Source organism: Bos grunniens, chromosome 10 (genome assembly GCF_055505025.1).
Source record: "Bos grunniens cultivar Pamir isolate PY7600 chromosome 10, Bosgru_T2T1.0, whole genome shotgun sequence".
Lineage (NCBI taxonomy): Eukaryota > Metazoa > Chordata > Mammalia > Artiodactyla > Bovidae > Bos > Bos grunniens.
Genome location: NC_141174.1, coordinates 88,892,853 through 88,912,369, shown reverse-complemented (window position 1 = coordinate 88,912,369; position 19,517 = coordinate 88,892,853). Strand labels below are relative to the sequence as shown.

General features: G+C 44.1%; 4 protein-coding genes and 4 non-coding genes across 68 annotated transcripts in view; 2 read left to right on the top strand and 6 right to left on the bottom strand.

The window, feature by feature from the left end:
• The window catches only part of MAP2K1 (mitogen-activated protein kinase kinase 1), a 74,952-nt gene extending 72,770 nt beyond the window's left edge, over positions 1–2,182 (top strand). For all 4 annotated transcript variants that reach the window (XM_086322932.1, XM_086322934.1, XM_086322933.1 and 1 more), the window contains exons 9-11: positions 11–72; positions 472–517; positions 1,157–2,182. In XM_086322932.1, coding sequence (XP_086179058.1) covers positions 11–72; positions 472–517; positions 1,157–1,270 — 222 coding nt within the window. In that variant the 3' untranslated portion in view covers positions 1,271–2,182. The remainder of the gene's footprint in view (positions 1–10; positions 73–471; positions 518–1,156) is intronic.
• SNAPC5 (small nuclear RNA activating complex polypeptide 5) overlaps positions 1–7,122 on the bottom strand; it is a 28,145-nt gene extending 21,023 nt beyond the window's left edge. For 11 of the 21 annotated variants that reach the window (XR_015135420.1, XR_015135423.1, XR_015135427.1 and 8 more), the window contains exons 1-3: positions 7,020–7,122; positions 5,733–5,822; positions 4,826–4,959 (exon numbers count right to left, since the gene is read on the bottom strand). Coding sequence is in view for 7 of the 21 variants with exons in the window: in XM_086322942.1 (XP_086179068.1) it covers positions 4,843–4,959; positions 5,733–5,822; positions 7,020–7,109 (297 nt within the window). In the remaining 14 variants the exon portion in view is untranslated. Of the gene's footprint in view, positions 1–1,848; positions 4,963–5,732; positions 5,823–6,452; positions 6,573–7,019 lie in introns of those variants that run through there. The other 10 variants (XR_015135415.1, XR_015135418.1, XR_015135414.1 and 7 more) reach the window with 4 other exon arrangements.
• A 1,328-nt stretch (positions 7,123–8,450) lies between these two features.
• RPL4 (ribosomal protein L4) lies at positions 8,451–13,114 on the bottom strand. The gene is made up of 10 exons (XM_086322931.1): positions 13,056–13,114; positions 11,512–11,683; positions 11,213–11,319; positions 10,746–10,884; positions 10,281–10,405; positions 9,883–10,012; positions 9,471–9,627; positions 9,070–9,153; positions 8,839–8,959; positions 8,451–8,756 (listed from the first exon to the last, which is right to left on the bottom strand). The coding sequence occupies exons 1-10, from the start codon at positions 13,056–13,058 to the stop codon at positions 8,526–8,528; spliced, it is 1,269 nt and encodes a 422-aa protein (XP_086179057.1). The 5' UTR covers positions 13,059–13,114; the 3' UTR covers positions 8,451–8,525.
• On the bottom strand, positions 9,754–9,823 carry LOC147365316 (small nucleolar RNA SNORD18). The gene has a single exon (XR_015135624.1). It is a non-coding gene; the product is annotated as a small nucleolar RNA SNORD18 (small nucleolar RNA).
• On the bottom strand, positions 10,491–10,561 carry LOC147365315 (small nucleolar RNA SNORD18). Its single transcript, XR_015135625.1, has one exon. It is a non-coding gene; the product is annotated as a small nucleolar RNA SNORD18 (small nucleolar RNA).
• Positions 10,946–11,043, bottom strand: LOC147365314 (small nucleolar RNA SNORD16). Its single transcript, XR_015135627.1, has one exon. It is a non-coding gene; the product is annotated as a small nucleolar RNA SNORD16 (small nucleolar RNA).
• Positions 11,393–11,463, bottom strand: LOC147365313 (small nucleolar RNA SNORD18). The gene has a single exon (XR_015135626.1). It is a non-coding gene; the product is annotated as a small nucleolar RNA SNORD18 (small nucleolar RNA).
• A 295-nt stretch (positions 13,115–13,409) lies between the features above and the next one.
• The window catches only part of ZWILCH (zwilch kinetochore protein), a 42,708-nt gene continuing 36,600 nt past the window's right edge, over positions 13,410–19,517 (top strand). For 14 of the 38 annotated variants that reach the window (XM_086322921.1, XM_086322915.1, XM_086322907.1 and 11 more), the window contains exons 1-2: positions 13,410–13,649; positions 18,082–18,133. Coding sequence is in view for 10 of the 38 variants with exons in the window: in XM_086322893.1 (XP_086179019.1) it covers positions 13,492–13,649; positions 18,082–18,133 (210 nt within the window). In the remaining 28 variants the exon portion in view is untranslated. Of the gene's footprint in view, positions 13,943–18,081; positions 18,134–19,517 lie in introns of all 38 variants that reach the window. The other 24 variants (XM_086322923.1, XM_086322916.1, XM_086322910.1 and 21 more) reach the window with 11 other exon arrangements.

Genomic DNA, 19,517 nt, shown 5'->3' with positions numbered 1-19,517 from the left:
GTACTTGCAGCCTCCTCCAAAACTGCCCAGTGGAGTATTCAGTCTGGAATTTCAAGATTTTGTGAATAAATGGTAAGTCACCTCCTCGTTCTCTGAAAGTACTCTGGTTTTGTCAGGCTCCCCATCCCTCTTGGGGAGCACAGCTTTGCCTTTCACCCTTTAGCTGCTGCCCTTCTTCCAGAGCACTAGGACTCGGGTGACATGTCTGACTGTAGCAGGGGGCAGAACAGCTGCTGCGCTCAACACCTGCTGTAAAGGGACTGCCCTATTGCCCTTTGGCCTTAATTTAATTCAGCAAGTGTTTATTAACCTACTGTGGGCATGACACTCTGCTAAGAACAGGAAGGTGGGTAAGGCTTAGGCACTCTTCCTTAGAGCCCATGGGTGTGGGGAGGACAGGCATGCACACATTAAGTAATCTGAGTTAGAACCAGCAGCAGCAACAGCTCACACTGTCTTTCTTCCTTTAAGCTTAATAAAAAACCCCGCAGAGAGAGCAGATTTGAAGCAACTCATGGTAAGTGGTTTATTTCAAGTCCTTACACTGTCGTTTGCTGCGTTTCATTTGCTGTCCTGTCGGTCACCCGTCCAGTGTTTGCTGAGCCCACACCCTACTCTGCCTTGACTGCTGTGGCCCAGCTGATCTGGGGCCTGCAGGACCCCAGACACATCTCCTCGGTCTTCCCATCAGTTTAATGGAAAAGCAGGGATAACCCTGCAGCCAGAGGGGATCCAGGGAAAGAAAGGGCCAGCTCGCCCCACAGGGGGACAGGGCCTTTCTGCAGTACTGACTGGCTTATTTTGTATTCAGCACCCTCACCAAGTAACTGTCTCCTGTGTGGTAGCAGAGGAGTGGGAATCCTCTAAGTGTCGGCACTCACGTGCTGTGTAGACCTGGTCACTGTAACATGCGCTTTCTAGTCCATCAATTCTCTTGGTCCTTCAACAGCTGCAAGGCAGAGCTGCTATCTCCATTTCACGGAGAGCAGGCTCAGGGAAGGGGTAAGACCAGCAGAGCCGGAGCTCTAGGCAGGCAGTTGGACTAGGGTAGGCTCCCGGAGCTCCTTCCAAAAGCAGCACAGCCTCCAGACCCAGGACTCTTAAATTTTCTTTCTTGGCTTTTAAGCACACTTTCTGTCCATTTCCTCACACACAGGTTCATGCTTTTATCAAGAGATCTGATGCTGAGGAAGTGGATTTTGCAGGTTGGCTCTGCTCCACCATCGGCCTTAACCAGCCCAGCACACCCACCCATGCGGCTGGCGTCTAAGTGGTTGGGAAGCAGCAGTCCCTGCCCAGGGGCATGCAATGTTGCTTCCGGGCAGCCTTCCCATGCCTGTCTCTGTTCAGACGTGCATTTCACCTATGACAAAGGATGAAGAACACAGCATGTGCCAAAATTCTATTTGTGTCATTTTCAATATTATCATCTTTACTCTTATTACTATTGTTATTCCCCTAAGTGGATTGGCTTTGTGCTTGGGGCTATTTTTGTGTATATTGATGATGAAGACATGTGCAATGTAGAATTACAGTGAAACTCTGGTGACTGTGCGTAGTCATTCTTACTGAAAACTGCACTGCTTTCCCACACCATGAACTGGCTGGTCGCCTCTATTTTCGGGATTCTTTGACACTTGGTGGTACTTCATTCTTGCCAGGCATACCTTCTAACTGAGTAGGAAGGAGCCTTGTAAGATCCTTCACAGGCAGTGCATGTGAAGCATGCTTTGCTGCTATAAAAATGAGCATCAGAAAGTGTGTATCATGTTATTTTATTATGTTCTTGCTTTTGGTGTAGAATTCAGCAAATTTTCATCAAAATCTAGCCAGAGCCCTTCACTGCCATGATAGCTGGGGCTTCACCAGTCTGTCTACTGTGATGATTTGTAGACTTCTGGTTGTATTTCTGTATTTATTTTTAAATCTACCGTGTGGATATTTAGTGCTATGTCTCTTTAAGTTTGGATTAGTGTTTCTAAAATGGTGGAGTTACTCTGAATGTTACAAATGGATCAAGGCATTAAAATAAATGAGATCTACCTTTCACCAAGTACTGATGCTATTGTAAACAACAGTGTGTATAGTGCCTAACAACTGTATGAAAATCCTTTTACCATTTTAATCCAGATGTTTAACAAGCCTAATCTCTTACTCTAATAAATATACTATCAAATTCAAAGGATGAAAACAGTTTCTGCTTTTGTGGTGGCATTTTCAGTGTCTGCAGTGGATAAATCATCAAATGATTTAGCAGCCAGGCATTAACGAGAGGGGAAACGCAAAGACAGGAAGGAGGCTGCAAGGTGGAAATACCACACTAAGGACAAGTTCAGTGCTTTGAACCAGTGTGGCTTCCTGGAATTCTAATCTTTGGACTTTGTCCAGTTCTTCTCAGCAAGCACCCTTATCGTCCAGCCACCTTTCCTGTGGGCCTGTGAACAGATCCCATTGATTTCTTCCATCTCTTCATCCGAGAGGAAAGCAGGAGAGGGGGCAGGACTGGCGCAGCTGGCACTGGGGCCTCTACCAGGGCTGCACCGCGCTGCTTACTCCACTGAGCGATGGCTCCCCGCTCAGTGGGTACACCTGACACAGGTTCCTGCAGAGCAGAAGGGTGCCTGGACTGACTTCCGTGCCTGTGGGCTGGCAGTGAAACTGCAAAAAACCCACAAAGCATGTCCTAACTGGTCACCTTTCTTTCTTTGAAAAGTAATTTTTGAGATTTAGGTCATATATATGAGGCTGCCTAGTCAGCGCCTCTTCCCTCATTTGAGAGAGCAGGTGATAGAAAACCAAAATAAATAAATAAATATGTTTAAACACTTATTTCATTTTCAAATTAAAAACAGTAAATCTCCTAAGTAGGTAGTTCCATTGCAGATCTATGAGAGCCTGAGATACAGCCAGGATTTTAAATACTGGTCAATACTATAGCTACAAGGCTGCCTCAGCCAATCATTTTTCCCCCAAGAGGCTAACATCTGTTCTATAAGTCAACAGTCTAACTCACATGTTTTCAACATACAAACATTCAGATGAGGTTTAAAAGCCACACCCTCCTCGCACCCAGGGTCTTTTCCTAACAGAGAGGATGTCACCACCTCTGAGAATGTCTCACTGAAGTGTGTAAACTAAGGAGTGGTGTGACCTGGAGTCTAAAACCTGGATGTGAACACTTTCAGGCTCTGTGTCTTTTGAGTGCTGTTTTAAATCTGTATTCACATCCAAAGGTACTTCACTTTGACAGTCAAAAAGATTTCTTCCTAGTAATTTCCACTAAGAATGATCTCATTCTCAAGAATGATGGTGCCTACATCGCTCATGCTATATTTTTAGAGCTCCCCAGGCCAAACTCCTTTTTCAAACTCCCTTACTGAGAGAGATAATACTTGGATATTTTAATTTTTTGGCTATGGCTTTCGCAATCTTCCCCAGCCAGGGGCTGAACCAGGGTCTCAGCAGTGAAAGCACGGGAATCCGCATCACTGGCCCGCCAGGGAATTACCAATAGTTGGATTTTAAGTGATGCCTCATCAGCATCTCAGGAGGACACCTGAAACTGCTAGAGCACGTGTGAGTGCTCTCGTTTCACAGACACGCGACGAGGACCCCCGAAAAGGTGAAACACAGGCAGCCAACCGGTCATCAAGCTGGAATTCATACCCAACTTTTCCAACTCTTAAAAACCCATGCTTGCGTCTTACATTAGACCCCAAAATGTATACCTCGATGCTTTTTGTTGCAAAATGAGATTCACACTGTGTTTTCCAAGAAACATGCTCATTTAAGCTTCTGGCTACTTCATGTAAGAGTAGCTCAACATAACTTTAATGAAACATTGATTAACAAATAAGGCCATGCTCTCTCCTGGAACAGTTATGTAAGAAGCTGTGCTTGAGGAGGTTGTGTTTTGTTTGGCTTTTCTATTTCTGGGCAGGGCAAATTATTTTTATAAAATCAAGCAACTACATATTTGTATATTCACTGGAAAAGGGACAATATGCAAAAATGAGTGTCAGCTTAACATATGAAGTGTCTCTCATTCTGTTAACTGTCAGTTTTGTATTACAAAATCCAATCTCCCAAGCCTCGTGATCCTTCTTCAATGGCACAATTCCTAAGTCTAGAAATGGGTTTAAACCATGCTACTGTATCGTTCACCCCAGAGGAACTGATCCTTTGGTCTCTTGTTGTCTGCAAAGCAGCAAACCGCATGACAGCTATTTATGTGTGACTTATTTCTAAGCACATTTTTACCATAATGATGTCTCAACCGAGGTGCGACGGCAGCCACCCACGGCATGTTAGCAGTCAGTTTACGACGTCACTGAGAGGTGGCAGCAGCTGTACTCTCAAGAGGCCCTCTGCCCTCCTCTTTGTCATCTCTCTCCCAGACTGTAGCCTCGCTCTGCTCACAAGGGTTCAGTGGCACGCAAACAGTGTTTAATTGGTTTTCTTAATAGAGGCATTGTTGGCTGCAAGGCTGGCTTGTATTTAAACTCTGCCCTTTTTGCAGATGCCAGACCTTCTCAATAGCATTTCAGAGGAAGTTTTTTGTTTAGAACACAATTATTTAATCTGACCAGCCTATAAACACAGCACCACCCGTACTGCTCAATGCTGAAACACTGCATCTCTGCTTTTCTATATGTCACCAACTTTTGTTAAAGCACTCTGAAACCTGAGTTATTGATGGAACTATTTTTACAACTACACATTCTCCTAAAGTTCTTGCTTCCTTTTAAAGCAGGCTATAGGGCCCATGAGAATTCTTTGAAGAGAGAAAGTCTCTGAGACTTAGAAATTAACTTGCGTGACTAACCCGGTCTCTTCTCCCCTTCAGGAATCTTCCTCCTCCTCTTCCTCCTCCTCCTCCTCTTCTTGCACATGGCTCCTTGTGCTCAACTCCAGTGCAGTTTGGTTGATTGATGCTTCATTGTCTACATGCACCAACATCTGCTTTAGTCAAGGACATTATGGATTAGTAGGAAGAACATTAGCCTGAAAAGAAGTTCTTAATGTTTTATAATAAAATCTCAATTGTATATTCAATCCCAATACTATCACTAAGAAGTGTGGCCACTTTCCTATTTCTCCAAATTCTACCCTGACCCCCTCCCCGCAACCTCCACTGCCAAAATGAGAGCACAGTAAATGCCCTAGATTTGATAGATTACCTGATTTACACACATGGTTCTTACATAAGAATTATATACTGTCTTAGATGTGCTGCTTTTAAATGGTTTTAAATGCTTAACACACAGCTGGGAGAACGTTCAAATATGGTTTATCTAGAAGATGATTTTCCTGAGGGCACTTGGTCAGAGGATATAAGGAGGACTAGAACTCTAGTTCTAGGCTTTGTGGTTGAAGCTACAGTCTATTATCAAATCCTAAGCTTACTTATTCACAGAGCAGCAGGAATTTTGACATACTCCTGCAAAGATCTTCACACTCTCCCCAGTTCACTGGAGTGACTAGAGAGAATGGACGAGTAGGAAGGTGGAAGCGATACCATAGTACAGCCAACCAAAGTGTACCCAGCTGGTAGATGTTCCCTGTTTAAGAGAGTAATATACACTAGGCAGTTAATTAAACCAGAAGGTTCTTATTAGCACTCCCCAGAGTTCTTTGGGCTTGATAAGGTAATCTACAATTTCTGATCCCTCAGCAGCCTAAGAGCAGAATGGACTGCATTCTCCCCCCAGGCCCACACGGATTAAGCTTACATCATGTGATGGTTTCGGTGCAGGCTGAGAAGGCAGCATCTCACCTTCTCTTCTAGAACTAATCATCGACTGGAGGGCCAGCTCTTCAACCTAGAAAGAGTGGAGGACACTTTCTTTACTCTGTCACCGGGCTACTGATGTGGGTGAAATGTACTGAGCATGCTCGGAGTAGGCATCAGAACTGAAAACAATGTAACCTCTGTGAAGCTCTAGAGGGAAGGGATGGGGCTCCTCAAGCCTTCTGGGCCTCTAAAGGAAACAGCATAGAAAGCTTCCTGCCTCTTTCTCCTAGGGTGAACAAGTGTTCCAGCTGAGGCGAGACTTCCACTCGCCCAGACCTAGCAGCTCAGGGGAGGAAAACACAAGCATGCCCTCATTACCCCGTAATGAGATAGCAAAGGCAGGAAGAATGGAAAATGGCAGCGTTTCCTAGCCATCGTTGGCACGCACAGATTAGACGTGTGCAGGCACTGCCTGTGTCCTGAGGGAAAGCACGCTATTTTCATAGGTCTCAGTTTACAAAGGGCCTTCATAACCCGAAAGTGCCCAGCAGGGATTAGGAGGAACATCTCACTAAACGGGGTTTCCTCCGCACAGGTCTGGGAAATGGCTCTGGTGGGTTTCAATCTAAATTCAACAAAGCAGCTGCGTCGGTAACAGATCCGGGGAGAAAAGCTACCGTGAACTATTTGGCTTGGTCAAAAAGTTCGTTCATCTTACATCTTACGTTCATCGTTCATCTGTAGCATCTTACAGAAAACCCCGAAGGAACTTTTTGGCAAACCCAGTACTGCGGTAGGGTCTCTTCTGGCAGGGCCTTGCTGTCCTCTTTTCCACAATGGAACATCCGCGAGTGGGCTGCCTTTGTGAGACCAGAGCTGTATCGAGCGACCATACGAGGTAGTAAAGAGAGGCTAGTAAATGCTGCAGGGGCTCGGGAGGGGAGGCAGGGGCCGTCTAGGCGAGCTTCGGAAGATCGCCTTTCCTCAGCGCGTGGTGCGGGCCGCCCACGTTTACGGGGCTGTAGTGGTCCGGTGGGGGTAGCAGTGTATTCGCCACACTCAGATGAATGAGCCTCAGCCTAAACCTACAGGATCAATATTCTTAGAGGGGTGGGCCCATAATCTCAAATCCAGCCCCCCTCGATGTCTGTCTACGCCCCCAGGTCCGGGCGCGACGGCCAGGTGAGGAAAAGCTAATCGGCCGCAGACGCCTGGGCTCCACGTAGAGCCCCGCGGCCTGGGGCGCGGGAACAACTGAATGGAGAAATGGGGGGCGCGGGGTCACCTTGAGCCGGTTCAGCTGGTCGTGAAGAGCCGCTTTCAAGCGGAGCAGTGTCTCCTCCTCCTTGCGCAGCTCCTGCAGCCGGCTCAACATCTCCACCCTTCACGCCCGCCGGGTCGCTCGATGATGACGCCACCTCCGCGCTACCGGAAGGGGAAAAGCGGACTGGGAGGGGCTGGCGGCACGCCTCTTCCTACCGGCGCCTGCGCTCGTTTCCCCTTCGTGGACGTAAACTCCTGTATACCCAAACTTGGTTGTAAATCTAAAACCTCCAACTCCGAGGATGAGAACTCCCTGAAGGAAAGGGTGTTGGCGATGTAAAGGACCTGGGGATACAAATGGTCGGATACCGAGTATCAAGTAATTCAGCTGAACAGTGCTGTTCTTTCATCGGTGGAGGCTACTTTAGCTCCTCCAAACTTCAGTCACCAGCAAACAGGACATCAGTACAAGAGCCCTACTGAGTTGAAGGCTCAGGCAGGCGGAGATTCCTGGTTACAGGAAAGGGGTTTCCAAGTAGGACTGTGCAAATTAGAGGGCAAGAAAGTTAACTAGTGCTTTTTTATGCTAAGGAACAGAGATCCTTTGACCTATAAATTGGAGAATAGACTGCCAACAGGGCAAAACGAGATGCAAAACAAGACCCTGAGTAGGGAAGCACAGGTCACTTCCAAGGTGTTAAGACCGCGACCCGAGTTAAAAGCTTTGGAAAAACGTTTGGGTACATCCATCCTCTGCAAAAAGTATACTAAACCTGAAATACACAAGTGACTGTGGAAAAAAAACCACTTGGCACTTTTTATACCAAAAGTGAAGTTGCTCAGTCTTGTCCAACTCTCTGCAACCCCATGGACTGTAGACCACCAGGCTCCTCCATCCATGGAATTTTCTAGGCAAGAGTGGCTTGCCATTTCCTTCTCCAGGGGATCTTCCCAACCCAGGAATTGAACCCGGGTCTCCTGCATTGCAGGCAGATGCTTTACTGTCTGAGCCACCAGGGAATCCCTTTTTATACCAAAGGGTCCAAATATTAAAACGTTGCCAAGCATCTCTTTCACCAATTGTATCACAGAAGACTATTAACACTTCTGAAAGGAAAATCAATTTCTTACTGCTATTCTTTAAAAAATGTTCTCTGAATCTGCCCTCTTGTGGTTATGGAAAACGTCAAATCTTTATGGAACATGGCCCATTTTCCAAAGTGGTTTTGGGGGGAAGCTAAATAATGATTTTCTGTGTATTTCTGAGAGAAGTCTTAAAAATGGATTTTATACCTGAACTTACGGAACATCTCACTTCTCATTCACCTTGGATTTATACTAAACCCAAGGCTTAAAGTCTGGTATTATACTATACCAGACTTAAATCGAAATTACCACTTAAAAAAACCCCACAACTCACACACCACATCCAAGTCATGTTTCTCATTGCCTCTTTGTTCAAACCTTTCTTTATTCAAAATCAGCTGTCCCAAATGATTCGGCATTTATGGAATAAACAAATTTAAGTTTATGCAGCAGCCTTCTTTTCCTCTGAGGTGGGTTTCTTTTCTGTGGGCTTCTTTTCAGCTGCTGGTTTCTTGGTCCCTGCAGCCTTTTTTCCCACCACAGGCTTCTTCAGCTTCTTATCGCCAACAGCCTTCTTTTCTTTGTTTCCCACCACAGGCTTCTTGCCCTGAACCCCTTTCTGATCTGATTTGGCTTCTAGTGCTGCTGCTGCCTTATCCATGCGGATTTTGTGCTGCAACAAATTAGGAAAAAAATCTAAGAATCAAATCTTTCTAAAAACCAACAGGTCCAGCAAAACCCGAATTATTGCTTACATTCCTGGCCTGTCGAAGAATGGTGTTCCTGCGCATGGTCTTTGCATATGGATTAAGCTTCAACATGATTCTCAGGTTTTTCAGTGGATTCTTCTTCAGGACTCTGCGATGAATCTTCTTGCTATAAAAAAGCAAATACTCTATTATTAATAGTTTATACATTATCCATATTTCTGAAATAACTGATAGTGTGAAGCTGAACAAGAATTACTGTGAATATCAAAACTTTACCGTGGTGCTCGGAGTGCTCTTTGGATTTCTGGGCTTTTCAAGATTCTGCTAAGGTCTGTATTGAGCATCTTGTGCATAGGGAGGCTGAAAGAAAAAACATTTAACAGAGGCTTAATTCCTATTTCTTAACAAAAGATTAATCATTTAAGCTCTACAGAACCCAATCAGAATTTCCACTATACTATCCCTTCCCCAGAATCTATTTCCACATATCGCATCTGTATACAAGGAGGAAATGGCAACACAATACATTATTTAAAAAACATGCAAATCCATTTTGAACAATATCCACAGCATATATGTGGTGAAGTCCTTGCTGTCTCAAGTGCCAAGAGTAAGACACGACTTTGTGACTGAACAACAGCATAAACATCTATGTCCAGCATACAAATTATACTCACTTGTAGTTACTCTTGAGGGAGGCTGCTTTACGCCAAGTGCCATACAGCTCATCTAACTTTCGGAAAGCACTTTCAGTCCAAATGCAGAAACGTCCCACGTGACCACCAGGAGCAAGTTTCAAAATGTTCAGCTTGCTTACATTAAGCAGAGTAATTCCTTTGTAAAGGAAAAAGGAGAATCAGGGATCCTGTATTTCAGTAAGTGAAATGCAGATCATCTTTATAGCACCTAAGAAGTATTTTAATCATGAATGTAAACATCAATGGTATACTTATTCAGCCACGAATCAGAAGTTCCACAAAATCATGTGTTTCAGAAACACGGACCATAAAGTGGAATCTCATCATAATAAAAGCTGGGTAAGCTTGCATAACACAGGTAATTAAAACATGTAAGCATTACAATTATTACCAGGGATGTTTCTGAAGGCCTTGATGATACCATTGTCCTCATTATAGATGATGCAGGGTCCCCTGCGCTGGATACGGCGACGGTTTCTCATCTTGCCTTTGCCAGCTCTCATTCGCTGAGAGGCATAGACCTAACGAAGTAAAGTTTGGTATTCTGATTGAGATTTGATCCCTGTATTCAATCTTCGTAGTTTAAAAAACTTCAGTTTTACAGATGAGGAAATTGGAGGCACAAATGACTTGCCTAAATTTAACATAGCAATGAGCTTCCAAACTCAGGGAATATGGTTCCAGAGTCCTTGCTCTCATATCCACTAAGGTTTACTTATACTGTCTTTCAGTAACCTTTTGAAATATAAAATCTGGCAACAAACTTGTGTGAAGAACCACAAAACCCACCTTTTTGATATCATTCCAGGCCTTAAGTTTCTTCAGAAGCAACACAGCCTCCTTGGTCTTCTTGTAGCCTTCAACTTTATCTTCCACCACCAAAGGAAGTTCAGGAACTTCCTCTATACGATGACCTGACAAAGCCAATTAACACCGACCTGGTTACCCTGCACCTTTGAAAAATTTAATCAAACCCACAAATCAAAGTGGTACATTTGCCAAATCAGAACTACCACAAAGATCATGTGTTTCAGAAACACGGACCAATGAGTGGAATCTCATCACTTCGAAAAACGATGTAAAATTACCTCATTACATAGTATTCACTGAGTTGTTAGACTGAGGTGGTTATAACTAGCATTTAGTAGAGGGAAATGCAGTCAGACACTCTAGGATGGAGAGAATTCACACAGGCTATCAGGTTCAGATGTAAGAAAGGTTTACAGGATTCCTAGACAATAAAGTATCACAAACCTTTAGACATGACCAGCGCCGGTAAGGCTGAGGCAGCCAGTGCAGAGCAGATGGCGTATCGCTTCTGCGTCGTATTCACTCTGCGGTGCCAACGTCGCCAGGTCTTAGTTGGCGCAAACATGCGGCCCCCACGACACATCTATTTTCCCAGTTAAGAATCACATTTCTCCAAGTTTAGCAACTACAAACAGGTTGTGCCTTGCTCAGTAAAATTTTCGTCACCCTTCTGCACCAGCCTACTGACAGCAGGCAACTGTCGCTGGGAACAGAGTCGGACGCAAATTACGACATCATGGCAAGGAAGCCTGCGCTGCAGCCCACCTCCCAACAGCAAACCTGCCCGAGGAGTGTTCCATCTGGACACCAGCATCTTGAGCACGAACATTTTCAAATCACTAAAATGAATAAGCCAGGTTCAGTCTGCCAAATGCCACAGCTGACAGTCTAGGTGGTGCAACAAAGGATACATTTCCAAAAGCGCCCTGACCGGAACGGTGAGTCCCGCCACCTCGAACCCTGGGAATTCGAGCCACAGCTCTGCCGGTACCCCAAGACTCAGCACTGGTTTGATGACCTGAAATTGTTCAGAAACACAAGCTTTAGCTCCTTAACACATCATTCTGTGACTACTGCGTACAGCAGCAAACAGCATCAGAACATCCAGGGAAATCATGTTGTTCAGAAACACGGACCAATGGAGTGGGATTTCATCACTGCTGTGAAGTACCCCTTAAAAAGTCAACCCAGGAAACAGCTAAATCCATACCTGCTAATTCACTGACAGCATAGGGCTGTCTGTTGTTTTTGCGCAAGTTGGTGTGAACAAAGTTAACAATATCGGGTCGAATGGGAGCCTTGAACACAGCAGGCAAAGTGACATTTTTGCCAGAGGACTCCCCCTTTTCGGAGTACACTGATATCAGTGGACGAGCACACGCCTGAAAAAAAAAATCAAAAATATTTATATTGAGAAACATCATCAAAAGCACTCAAGCACCAACAAAAGCATTAAAGGCTCATTTACAGAAAGGTCTAGAATTTGATGAGGTAGACATTGCTTAAGCCAAAAACAAAGGCTAAGTTATCAACACACCATCAGGTCTATTATCAGTAAGTATTTGAAAAATACCTAAATTTCTCAAGTTCTGCCACAGAATTTCCATCATTTTCAAAGAGATTGCTTTATTATTAAACTTTCAAATCGGGCCTTAAAGAGCAAGATAATAAAAACCATAGTGCAAGGTTTGAAAATGCAGTTTAATGTCATCATCCAAACTCTCTCAGCCCAAATGTGACCAGATCTTATCTACCAGGGCTCCACTTCAAACATCCATCCTTCCCTGTCATCCCGTTCCAAACACATCTTCCAAAACTTACTACTAAAAAACAGCCTTGTTCTTGCTCAATTTTCTCCAGAAACTTACCCCCTGAAAGTAAAAGGTCCTAAGCATAACCTACAGAACCTGCTCAACCTCGCTGCCCACAGACCACACTCTCTTCCAGATTCTCAGGCCTACACTCAGGGCCATCCCTCTCCTTCCTCAGATTTAACAAGTATTCTACCTAAACATACCCTTCCTCACCTAGCCTCCTTCAGGTGTCTCTAATCACGGCTTATAAAGTCCAATTACCGCCTCCTCTCCAATTCCCTCGACAACAGTACCATCCAACATTACAATGCATCTTGAGAACCCAATTACAAACAAAGAAGCAAAATAGTGCTGTTTCCATATTGTGTTCACTGAACTACACAAGGCACATGGTGCTTTTACAAACGTTATTTATGCAGAAGCTACAAAACAATTAAAATCTAATGCAAGATCAGAATGCTTTCAGAGGCAATTGCTAAGATAAGCACACAATAATAAGAAATGTGAAATAAAACTTTTTTAACAAAATCTCTCTTAAAACTTTCTCACTAAATAGGGTATGGAGACACAAGACCCCAAATTGACTCACCTAGCCTTAGTCTAACGCTCTGAGAATCTTCAGAGCGGAAGTCTTCAGCGGAACCCATACTTTCTAAGATCCAAGAGAAGCTAGAATCTCAAAGGTCCCTCTGGCTCCAAGAACTATCTGGGGTTCCTCCGTGTTATTCCAGACGCGCCCGGCGCCGGCCCGCACACGTTGCCTCTAAGATGGCTGCCGTAGAGCATTACTACCCACGTCCCAGCCACAAACACACGCCTTTGGTCCCCATCTCCTTCTCCTTGCTCCCCCTCCTGAAGACTTCATGCTCTGAACACCCAAGCCCTTTCCTGCCAAGCCCCGAAAATAGAAGCAGGTCCACCGTAGAAGAGTTCTGCTCACCATGGCGGGGAGAGGAGAAGGCCACGCTCCTCTCAACCCGGCGGCTCCCACAGGAAAAGGAAGTGCCTAGCACTCCCACCCCATATGTAACCTTCAGCTCGTCCCCCAGCCTGCCCCGCCTCAGAACCAACTCAAGGACATAAAATATCTCTCCACCACGTTAAAACAATAAAAATAGCATATTATTTCTTCATATATGTCAAATTACGGTATTTATTGACTTCCAAAGCTAAAAAGGGCTCTTAGAACCCAGGGACTCCTTTTCGCGGAGTAATCCATGAGAGGCCGTGGCCAACTCTCGCGAGACGAGCGTCTTTTCCCCTCAACCAGTATAATTTATTGTAACTTTTTCTTACGGAAAGGGGAAACTATTGGAACCAGAGAAACCGCTCTGTGCTATAAAACCATAGTTTAACTGTAGAATGGAGCCTGTTGGATGGGGGTAAAAGTAGTCCCGGCAAGGAAGTCACGACCCCGTACGTCAGCGCCCGGCGCGCATTTCAGCTTGGCGGTTTCGGGTCTTCAGTCAAACTGGGGCGCGATGTGGTCGGGGGCTAACCGAGCTGCTGAGGAATTTTACGCTGGTCTTCTGCAGTGAGTTGTAGCCCCTAGTTTTGGCTTGGCTTTGGCCACAGCACTTCTCCCCTGGGGTATCTCGATCCCCGCCCCAAGCCTCTTGCCGCAGCCTTGGGGATTAGCGCCTTCCCACTTTCCACCGGCGCGAATTTGTAAATTGAGTCCGCTTTCCCGGGATCTGGGAGCAGCAGAGAGGCCGGTTTTCTGCCCCATTGTGAGGTCGGCCCGGTAGGCCCTCTTGCTTATAGTCTCGTATAGAAGAAAACGTGTGCTTTGTCGCCGGCGGTGGATGGTGACGAATTTTACGAGAGGTGTATTATTCAATCTGATAATGCACACACAACTTGTGATATGTTAGAGGCATCGAACAGGTTACAGGAAACTAGATGTTGATATCGTTCGCCTTGCTGGTGTGAAACGTGTTTTATAGTTTATTCAAGATAATTTTTTGAGCAACAGTTATAGCGATAACGTGATGGTGTGTCTGCTCTTCAAGACACTTGTTTTACAGTACCCTAGGACTTCGTTTTATTCGTATAGTGAAAGTGAAGTCGCTCAGTCGTGTCCGAGTCTTTGCGACCCTATGGACTGTAGCCCACCAGGCTACCCCATCCATGGAATATTCTAGGCAAGAATATTGGAATGGGTTGTCATTTCCTACTCTAGGGCATCTTCCCGACCCAGGGATCCAACCCGGCTCTCCCGAGTTGCAGGCAGACTCTACCATCTGAGCCAACAGGGAATCCTCATATAGTGAAGTACTAGTAATAAAGTGGATTCCATCCAGTTCTGTATCCGACACAAAAATCTAATCCAGTAGTTCTCAAACTTGAGCGTGAATCAGAATCACCTGGCAAGTTGCCAAAACAGATTGCCGGGCCCACTTCCAGAATTTTTGATTTAGTGGGCCTGGGTGGAGTGGGATGAGATGGTTAGATAGCATCTCCGACTCAGTGGACATGAATCTGAGCAAACTCTGGGAGATGTGAAGGACAGGGAAGCCTGTGTGCTTTAGTCCATGGTGTCACAGAGATACAAGACTGAGGGACTGAACAACAGCAGATTCTGGGTAGGGCTAAAGAGTGTCCCTTTCTAATCAGTTTCAGGTGAAGCAGATACTGCTGGCCTGACATCACACTTTGATAACCAACTGCTGTAATCAAACCCCTTTTTCTAAATATCATACTTTTTCATTATTTGTCTTCATTGCTTTTTATCCTGCTTATAAAAGTGGTAATGCTTATCAGTTTTTTCAACATTGTAGAAAGATCACTAGCTTCTTTTTTAGCATTTATTTATATTTGTTTATTTGGCTGCGCCAAATCTTAGTTGCAGCCCCTGAGATCTTCATTGCCACGTGTGGGATCTTTAGTTGCGGCTTGTGGGATCTAGTTCCCTGACCGGTTTGAAACCAGGCACCCCCTGCAGTGGGATCTGGGAGTCTTAGCCACTGGATCACCAGGGCGGTCCCTCACTAGCTTTTTCTTTTAAGGCAATGGCAACCCACTCCAGTACTTTTGCCTGGAGAATCCCATGGACAGAGGAGCCTGGTAGGCTGTAGTCCATGAGGTCACTAAGAGTGGGAGGCAACTGAACGACTTCACTTTCACTTTTCACTTTCATGCGTTGGAGGAGGAAATGGCAACCCACTCCAGTGTTCTTGCCTGGAGAATCCCAGGGACGGGGGAGCCTGGTGGGCTGCCGTCTATGGGGTCGCACAGAGTCGGACACGACTGAAGCGACTTAGTAGCAGCAGCAGCAACAATATGTTGGATAGCTTTCAGTATGACAGCCTGTCGATCTGTTTTTAATGGCTCTATAATATTTCATTGTTTGGCTATTTTATGTTTATTTAACCAGTCCCTTGTTGATAAATTTTATTTAGACTCTTTGGTAATTCTTTCATAAGTGTTAGTATTTCTCTCCACTTTGAAGCATCAATTGTCTGTGTGTCTTCTCTTCAGTCTCTCATATTACTTGTGTAGCCACCTGCCTACTGGAAATTTCCAAATGAGACCTCAAACTCATTATCTGCGAAACTGAATCCATCTGTTCCCTGCAGTGTGACAGTTTCCTGAATTCTGTCTCTGAGTTAAGAGTTCCAAGTCCAAGACTGTCATTTGGTTCTATTTTCCGCCACCTCCATCCCATCTAGTCAGTCACCAGCTGCCTTTGTTTTCCCTCCATCCTGACTGCTTTGTTTACCATCATCACTTTTTTAAGTACTACAAGTTATTCAGTTATTTTCTGGCCTCCAAGTTTATCTCTCCACGTCAGGAGGTCAGGGAGATTTTCTCATTTAAAATCTTGTAGTGAGCTCCTCTTAGCTTTCAGGATACAGATTAAGCCCTCTAGCAAAGTCCCTTCCTGTGTGCCACCACAGCATCCTGCATCCCCTCTTTGAGGCTCATCACCCTGTATTGCAGTTGTTGGCTGCAGTCAAGACTGTGAGCCAGGAACTATGCATTTGTTTTATATCTTAGACATTTAGTAAGAATTGTTGACTTAAAAAATGCACAACCTAGAATTACTGTTATTCAGGGGCCTTACTGAGTAGTATAGCCTGGCAGTCAGCTTCAGATAGCTCTAAAGAACTGTTCCTAAAAGGTAAGGGAGGAGCCAGAATACATAAGAGTTTTGCTGGGGGAAATAACAAACAAAAATGTAGTTGAACATCAAAAGTTGACTACTAATCCCAAGAACAGACATCTCAAGTTAATGATTATAGTGCTTTTCCACTTTGGGGAAGGTGTGGGAGCCTGGGCTCATTGAAATTACTCCTTTGGTGTGTATGTTAACTGTCTAGTCCTGAATTCTCCTCAGGGTGCACCAAGGTAGCTGCAGTGGCTGATGGCAGGCAGTATTGGTGGTGTATCAGAAAGACAGGCAACACTTTTTTGTTCACAGAGTGCCTGCCCATAAAACACATACTGGTGAAATGATTATTGAATGATGGTTGAATGATCCTTGAGTTACGCATGCATAGAGATAAACTTTTCTCAGGGACTTACCATGGTGGTCCAGTGGTTAAGAATCCACCTTGCAATGCAGGGGACATAGATTCAATCCCTGGTGGGGGAACTATGATCCCACATGTCTCTCGAGCCGCACACCTACTGAGCCCACGCACTCCAGACCCAGAGAGTCACAACTAGAGAGCCCACATGACCCAGTGAAAAATCTCATGTGACTCAACAAAGATCCTGTGTGCTGCAACTAAGACCTGATACAGCCAAATAAATAAATATAGGGGGGAAAGTCACAGCCTTGTCCAAAATGGCCACAGTGAATCAGTCACAGGCCTCATTTTTATTTTGATGAGTTACAGAGTGAATCAAATAATGGCATCCTGAAACTATTCTGTGGGTTCCTTTAGGACTCTAAAGATTCTTTTCTCTTAGAATGTAGATCAAGCTGATGTGCATTTTTAGTATCTTTATAGTTTACATGCTTTGGGATCAACTTTTTTAATATATGTAATTTTACATATTTATTTTTGGCTGTGCTGGGTCTTCGTTGCTGCTGGGGTTTTTCTCTAGATACAGTGAGCAGGACTTCTCTGGTTGCGTGCGAAGGCTTCTCGCTGTGGTGACTTCTCTTGCTGCAGAGCACAGGCTCTAGGGCGCGTGCGCTTCAGTAGTGTCAGTTCCTGGGCTCTAGAGCCCAGGTTCAATGGCTGTAGTGCATGGGCTTAGTTGTCCCAAAGCATGTGTGATCTTCCCAGATCAGAGATTGAATCCACGTCCCCTGCATTTGCAGGTGGATTCTTTACCACTGAGCCACCAGGGAAGCCCTAGGATCAACTTTCTTCAATAAAATGATAATTAGGATGTATCTTAACATTTTGTGATTCCATTTTTAAAATGTTTTAGCGTTATCCAGTTTACTAATTTTTTGGTGTCAACTCATGAAAACAGGGAGGATAGCAATAGAAACTCAAGGCCTGGGACCCTTAAATAACTTCTCTATAATAACCCACTGATTTCAGTTATTTTTGCTTCCCAAAAGTCATGTCGTAAATTACATTTTAATAGTAATTGGTACTGTGTTTTAAAAGTTATACGAATAGAGATGGGTGACCTAATTTCCTGCTGCCTCTGAGAAGCAGTTGTACCCAGTTTGGGGCAGCTCTCTATCCTTTTTCTCTGGCTGTACTTAAGGACATGTGGGATCTTAGTTCTCCAACCAGGGATCAAACCTGTGCCCCCTGCATTGAAAGGACATAGTTTTAACCGCTGGACCGCCAGGGAAGTCCCAAGGGGCAGCTGTCTATTAATCTTTACTACATCTCTTTTCTTATTAACCTAACGCTATTTTTCTGCTTCTCTTTTCCCAACTGTGCCTTAGTGCTGTCATGAGTATTCTGAATTTTTAATTTCTCTCAATAACTCCAGAGTTTAAATGACAAAATACTGTAGCTTTATTTTTCACATGTGTTTCTGCATTTTAGGGAATTTGATGAAAATAAAAAAGGAATCCGTAAAGACCCATTTATCTATGAGGTATGAACAATTTATTTGGTTTTTAAACAAGTCAGTCATCCTAAAATTGTTTTTAAAAGTTGAGTTTATCAAAGTTAATTTACATACATTAAATTTCACCCTTTTAGAGTACAGTTCTATGAATTTTTACAAATGTATTTAGTTGTATTACCACCTCCGTAATCAAGAACATTCCTATAATCTCCAAAAAAATCTCATGTTCCTTTATATTCAACCCTTTCCCCCGTTCCCTGGCAACTACTGATCTGTTTTACATCTGTTTTTTTGTGTGGCCTTTTCCGAATGTCATATAAATAAAGCCATATGGTTTATACCTTTTCTGTCTGGCTTTTCTCAATAAGTATAATGCATTTGTTTTCTGTTTTTTTTTTTTTCCAATGGCCATGCCACATGGCATGTGGGATCTTAGTTCCCCAACCAGGAACTGAACCTTCACCCCTTGCATTAGAAGTGCAGACTTTTAGCTGCTGGAGTCCTGAGTATAATGCATTTGTGATTTGACTGTGTTGTTGTGTGTATCAGTAGTTCATCCCTTTTTATTGTTGAGTAATAGTCCATTGTATGAATGCAGTTTGGTTATCCATTAACCATTCAGACTGGATTGTTTCTAGTTTTTAATAGTTTTGAATAAAGCTGCTATAAACATTCGTGAATTAAGCATCTAACATGCCAGTGTTCCATAGGTAAAACTTCCCATAGAACTTAATCCTCTAAAACAGTTAACAAACTAAAATAAATTATGTCTAAAAGACTAGCTGAGGATATCATTTATGACATCAGTGTCATAAATGATAGGGTTAATATCCATGTATATGAAATATATGAAAAGCTCTTAAAACCAATAAGGAATAAAGATAATCATAATAGATGAATAGGTAGAGGATAAAAATAAGTGTTGGAGAAGACTGTTGAGAGTCCCTTGGACTGCAAGGAGATCAAACCTGTTAATCCTAAAGGAAATCAGTCCTAAATATTCATTGGAAGGATTGATGTTGAAGCTGAAAGTCCAGTACTTTGGCCACATAATGCAAAGAGCCGTCTCACTGGAAAAAAACCCTGATGCTGGAAAAGACTGAGGGCAGGAGGAGAAGGTTGGGTGGCATCACTGACTCAATGGACATGAGTTTGAACAAACTCCAGGAGATAGTGAAGGACAGGGAAGCCTGGCGTGCTGCAGTCCATGGGGTTGCAAAGAGTCCGTTGGACACAACTTAGTGACTGAACAACAACATTTCAATCCACAACAGTATTCGATCAAGAATGAAGTAGATATGAGGCTCCCCTGGTAGGTAGTTCAGTGGTTGAAAATCCATCTGCCAGTGTAGGGATCACGGGTTTGATTCCTGACCTGAGAAGATCATACATGCCCTGGAGCAGTTAGACC